The 6,180-nt window shown below is 55.4% G+C and overlaps 1 protein-coding gene across 1 annotated transcript in view; it reads left to right on the top strand.

Moving 5' to 3' along the window:
- The first annotated feature begins 409 nt into the window (after positions 1–409).
- Positions 410–6,180, top strand: part of LOC149427774 (phosphofurin acidic cluster sorting protein 2-like) — a 29,598-nt gene continuing 23,827 nt past the window's right edge. The window contains exons 1-4 of the mRNA XM_089667682.1: positions 410–547; positions 1,719–1,808; positions 4,737–4,862; positions 5,975–6,137. Of these exons, the coding sequence (XP_089523808.1) occupies positions 440–547; positions 1,719–1,808; positions 4,737–4,862; positions 5,975–6,137 (487 nt within the window). The 5' untranslated portion in view covers positions 410–439. The remainder of the gene's footprint in view (positions 548–1,718; positions 1,809–4,736; positions 4,863–5,974; positions 6,138–6,180) is intronic.

Raw genomic sequence — 6,180 nt, 5'->3', positions numbered from 1 at the left:
ACACTATATATAGTCTCTCAGTGCCATTTTCTTGTCGTCTCACCCGATCCCCATACAATATCTGACCCATCTATCATCATGTGTAGTAACACTGTTACCGATACTCGTGGATTCTGCCCAACACTAACCTATCACTCCATACCTAGAGGTCAACGACCCCAACATGACCACACAAAGCCAACCCATCTTCTGACATCCAGTACCCCCCCGATGTAACCAGGAACCTCGTCTGTCAGAGAACCGATACTCAGTACTCCCCCTTACCCACCCCCCATAGTATTAGTAATAGTCATACGGTACTCTCAGGTTCCTGGTGACGGCTGTATGATACTCCCAGTACTCCCCCAACCCCTCCCCCCCTTACCCACCCCCCATAGTATTAGTAATAGTCATACGGTACTCCCAGTACTCCCCACCCCCCCCATAGTATTGGTGATGGATGTGTCTCGGTCTCCTCAGGCTCTGCAGTCTGACCCTGAAGAAGTTGCTGGTTCTGAGGGAATTGGACCGAGATCTGAGCTCTGTGGTGATCGCTGTGAAGCTGCAGGTAAGTTGCTGAGTAATGTTCCCTGACACTGATATGGGGGGGGGGGGGGAGGGGAGGGGGTACTTCATGGATGACTGTTTCTTCTGAGGAGAACAAAGACCATTTCCACCATTACTCTCCACTGTGTACAGTGTGACCCTGGGCAAGGGAAACATCTTCATCCATCCATCCATCCATCCATGCATCCATCCATGCATCCATCCACCATTCCATGCATCCACCAGTCCATCCATCCATCCACCAGTCCATCCATCCATCCATGCATCCATCCACCATTCCATGCATCCACCAGTCCATCCATCCACCAGTCCATCCATCCACCAGTCCATGCATCCACCAGTCCATCCATCCATCCATCCATCCATCCATCCACCAGTCCATCCATCCATCCACCAGTCCATCCATCCACCAGTCCTTCCATCCACCAGTCCTTCCATCCACCAGTCCATCCATCCACCAGTCCATCCATCCACCAGTCCATCCATCCATCCATCAGTCCATCCATCCATCAGTCAATCCATCCATCCACCAGTCCATCCATCCATCCACCAGTCCATCCATCCATCCACCAGTCCATCCATCCATCCACCAGTCCATCCATCCATCCACCAGTCCATCCATCCATCCACCAGTCCATCCATCCACCAGTCCATCCATCCACCAGTCCATCCATCCATCCACCAGTCCATCCATCCACCAGTCCATCCATCCATCCACCAGTCCATGCATCCATCCATCCACCAGTCCATCCATCCACCAGTCCATCCATCCACCCACCAGTCCATCCATTAATCCATCCACCAGTCCATCCATCCATCCACCAATCCATCCATCCATCCATCCATCCATCCATCCACCAGTCCATCCATCCATCCACCAGTCCATCCATCCATCCATCCACCAGTCCATCCATCCACCAGTCCATCCATCCATCAGTTTGTCCATCCATTTGGCTACTTCTCTGTCCATCTCCCATCCATCCAACCCTCCATTCATCCATTCTTCCTTCTCTACAACTGTCCATCCATTCATATATCCATCTGTCTGTCTTTTTATATACACATCTCTATCCCTCCATCTGCCCATCCATTCACCCATAGTTCTTTCATTTGTCCATCCATCCATCCATCCATCCATCCATCCTTAGACAGACCCTCTTCTCTCCTTCCAGGGATCCAAGAGGGTCCTTCGCTCCAATGAGTACCACCTTCCACCATGTGGAGTCATGGAGACGGACCTGGAACTGACCTTCTCCCTTCAGGTAGGTTGACGTTCCTCTCATGGTGGGTGACATGGAGGGTCTGGGCTGAATCAGGTGACAGGTTCTCCTCCTCCTATCAGACTAAGGTGGGGGAGGGGCCATGATTTGGGGTTGGGGCAGAGTAATAGGGTGTCTGTGAGGTGTGGTATCCCCAGTTAGAGAGTCACAATGACAGTCCTTCTGATATAGAGCCACCCACAGTCCTTCTGCTATAGAGCCCCCCACAGTCCTGATACAGTGCCCCCCACAGTCCTTCGGCTTTAGAGCCACCCACAGTCCTTCTGCTATAGAGCCCCCCCCACAGTCCTTCTGCTATAGAGCCACCCACAGTCCTTCTGATATAGAGCCCCCCACAGTCCTTCTGATATAGAGCCCCCCACAGTCCTTCTGATATAGAGCCCCCCACAGTCCTTCTGATATAGAGCCCCCCACAGTCCTTCTGATATAGAGCCCCCCACAGTCCTGATACAGAGCCCCCCACAGTCCTTCTGATATAGAGCCCCCCACAGTCCTTCTGATATAGAGCCCCCCACAGTCCTTCTGATATAGAGCCCCCCACAGTCCTTCTGATATAGAGCCCCCCACAGTCCTTCTGATATAGAGCCCCCCACAGTCCTGATACAGAGCCCCCCACAGTCCTTCTGCTATAGAGCCCCCCCCCACAGTCCTTCTGCTATAGAGCCCCCCACAGTCCTTCTGCTATAGAGCCCCCCACAGTCCTTCTGATATAGAGCCCCCCACAGTCCTTCTGATATAGAGCCCCCCACAGTCCTTCTGATATAGAGCCCCCCACAGTCCTTCTGATATAGAGCCCCCCCACAGTCCTTCTGCTATAGAGCCCCCCCACAGTCCTTCTGCTATAGAGCCACCCACAGTCCTTCTGATATAGAGCCCCCCACAGTCCTTCTGCTATAGAGCCCCCCACAGTCCTGATACAGAGCCCCCCACAGTCCTGATACAGAGCCCCCCACAGTCCTTCTGCTATAGAGCCCCCCACAGTCCTTCTGATATAGAGCCCCCCACAGTCCTTCTGATATAGAGCCCCCCACAGTCCTTCTGATATAGAGCCCCCCACAGTCCTTCTGATATAGAGCCCCCCACAGTCCTTCTGATATAGAGCCCCCCACAGTCCTTCTGATATAGAGCCCCCCACAGTCCTGATACAGAGCCCCCCACAGTCCTTCTGCTATAGAGCCCCCCCCACAGTCCTTCTGCTATAGAGCCCCCCCCACAGTCCTTCTGCTATAGAGCCCCCCCCACAGTCCTTCTGCTATAGAGCCCCCCCCACAGTCCTTCTGCTATAGAGCCCCCCACAGTCCTTCTGATATAGAGCCCCCCACAGTCCTTCTGATATAGAGCCCCCCACAGTCCTTCTGATATAGAGCCCCCCACAGTCCTTCTGATATAGAGCCCCCCACAGTCCTACTGATATAGAGCCCCCCCACAGTCCTTCTGCTATAGAGCCCCCCCACAGTCCTTCTGCTATAGAGCCACCCACAGTCCTTCTGCTATAGAGCCACCCACAGTCCTTCTGCTATAGAGCCCCCCCCACAGTCCTTCTGCTATAGAGCCCCCCCCACAGTCCTTCTGATATAGAGCCCCCCACAGTCCTTCTGCTATAGAGCCACCCACAGTCCTTCTGATATAGAGCCCCCCACAGTCCTTCTGCTATAGAGCCCCCCACAGTCCTGATACAGAGCCCCCCACAGTCCTGATACAGAGCCCCCCACAGTCCTGATACAGAGCCCCCCACAGTCCTTCTGCTATAGAGCCCCCCACAGTCCTTCTGATATAGAGCCCCCCACAGTCCTTCTGATATAGAGCCCCCCACAGTCCTTCTGATATAGAGCCCCCCACAGTCCTTCTGATATAGAGCCCCCCACAGTCCTTCTGATATAGAGCCCCCCACAGTCCTTCTGATATAGAGCCCCCCACAGTCCTGATACAGAGCCCCCCACAGTCCTTCTGCTATAGAGCCCCCCCCACAGTCCTTCTGCTATAGAGCCCCCCACAGTCCTTCTGCTATAGAGCCCCCCACAGTCCTTCTGCTATAGAGCCCCCCACAGTCCTTCTGCTATAGAGCCCCCCACAGTCCTTCTGATATAGAGCCCCCCACAGTCCTTCTGATATAGAGCCCCCCACAGTCCTTCTGATATAGAGCCCCCCACAGTCCTTCTGATATAGAGCCCCCCACAGTCCTACTGATATAGAGCCCCCCACAGTCCTTCTGATATAGAGCCCCCCCACAGTCCTTCTGCTATAGAGCCCCCCCACAGTCCTTCTGCTATAGAGCCACCCACAGTCCTTCTGCTATAGAGCCACCCACAGTCCTTCTGATATAGAGCCCCCCACAGTCCTTCTGCTATAGAGCCACCCACAGTCCTTCTGCTATAGAGCCCCCCACAGTCCTTCTGCTATAGAGCCCCCCACAGTCCTTCTGCTATAGAGCCCCCCACAGTCCTTCTGCTATAGAGCCCCCCACAGTCCTTCTGCTATAGAGCCACCCGCAGTCCTTCTGCTATAGAGCCACCCGCAGTCCTTTTGATATAGAGCCCCCCGCAGTCCTTTTGATATAGAGCCCCCCGCAGTCCTTCTGATATAGAGCCCCCCGCAGTCCTTCTGCTATAGAGCCCCCCGCAGTCCTTCTGATATAGAGCCCCCCGCAGTCCTTCTGCTATAGAGCCCCCAGCAGTCCTTCTGATATAGAGCCCCCCACAGTCCTTCTGATATAGAGCCCCCCGCAGTCCTTCTGATATAGAGCCCCCCGCAGTCCTTCTGATATAGAGCCCCCCGCAGTCCTTCTGATATAGAGCCCCCCACAGTCCTTCTGATATAGAGCCCCCCCACCCCCGTATACAATGCACCCCCAGCTGGAACACTGACCACAGTGAATGCAGTAAATGGGACTTTTCTGTTCCTTCTCTTTAGTATCCTCATTTCCTGAAGAGAGACGCCAACAATCTTCAGATCATGCTGCAGAGGCGGAAGAGGTACAAGAACCGGACAATCCTGGGCTACAAATCCTTGGCCATTGGTGTCATCAACATGGCAGAGGTAGGTGTCCATAAGCTGAGGGCTGGCAGAGGTAGGTGTCCATAAGCTGAGGGCTGGCAAAGGTAGGTGTCCATCCACATAGGGCTGGCAGAGGGAGGTGTCCATCCGCATAGGGCTGGCAAAGGTAGGTGTCCATCCGCATAGGGCTGGCAGAGGTAGGTGTCCATCAGCTGAGGGCTGGCAGAGGGAGGTGTCCATCCGCTGAGGGCTGGCAGAGGTAGGTGTCCGTCCACTGAGGGCTGGCAGAGCTGGGTGTCCATAAGCTGAGGGCTGGCAGAGGTAGGTGTCCATCTGCTGAGGGCTGGCAGAGGTAGGTGTCCATCCGCTGAGGGCTGGCAGAGGTAGGTGTCCGTCCGCTGAGGGCTGGCAGAGGGAGGCGTCCGTCCGCTGAGGGCTGGCAGAGGTAGGTGTCCATCCGCTGAGGGCTGGCAGAGGTAGGCGTCCATCCGCTGAGGGCTGGCAGAGGTAGGCGTCCATCCGCTGAGGGCTGGCAGAGGTAGGTGTCCATCCGCTGAGGGCTGGCAGAGGGAGGTGTCCATCCGCTGAGGGCTGGCAGAGGTAGGTGTCCATCCGCTGAGGGCTGGCAGAGGTAGGTGTCCATCCGCTGAGGGCTGGCAGAGGTAGGTGTCCATCCGCTGAGGGCTGGCAGAGGTAAGTGTCCATACGCTGAGGGCTGGCAGAGGTAAGTGTCCATCCGCTGAGGGCTGGCAGAGGTAGGTGTCCATCCGCTGAGGGCTGGCAGAGGTAAGCGTCCATATGCTGAGGGCTGGCAGAGGTAGGTGTCCATCCGCTGAGGGCTGGCAGAGGTAGGTGTCCATCCGCTGAGGGCTGGCAGAGGTAGGCGTCCATCCGCTGAGGGCTGGCAGAGGTAAGTGTGCATACGCTGAGGGCTGGCAGAGGGAGGTGTCCATCCGCTGAGGGCTGGCAGAGGTAGGTGTCCATCCGCTGAGGGCTGTTCAGCATGACCACCATACATGAACTGGATGGTCCTAATCACCTATTGATGATTCCTGGGTCACATACCAGAATATGGGGCTATTGGGACGTACTGGTTGGATGTTCTGGTTGGAGTGTTCATCTCCTGATATAAAGGTGTCTCTGGTCCTCCTCAGGTGATGCAGCGTCCTACGGAGGGGATGAAGGTTTTGGACCTCCACAGTAACAGGAAAGACCCAGCTATTCGAGTGGCTGAAATCAGCATCCTCTCCCTGTCCAGCCAGCCGATCGATCACGAGGAGGTCAACACAGCGACCCGAACAAAGATCAAAGGCTTGGGTGAGACTCCCGCTAGACACGAAGGATGATGGGCAGACATTTT

This window comes from Staurois parvus, unplaced genomic scaffold (assembly GCF_062004578.1).
Source record: "Staurois parvus isolate SC_StPar_1 unplaced genomic scaffold, SC_StPar_1.0 ptg003485l, whole genome shotgun sequence".
Lineage (NCBI taxonomy): Eukaryota > Metazoa > Chordata > Amphibia > Anura > Ranidae > Staurois > Staurois parvus.
Note: the sequence above shows the minus strand (reverse complement) of the source record. Positions and strands in the feature narration are given on the sequence as shown.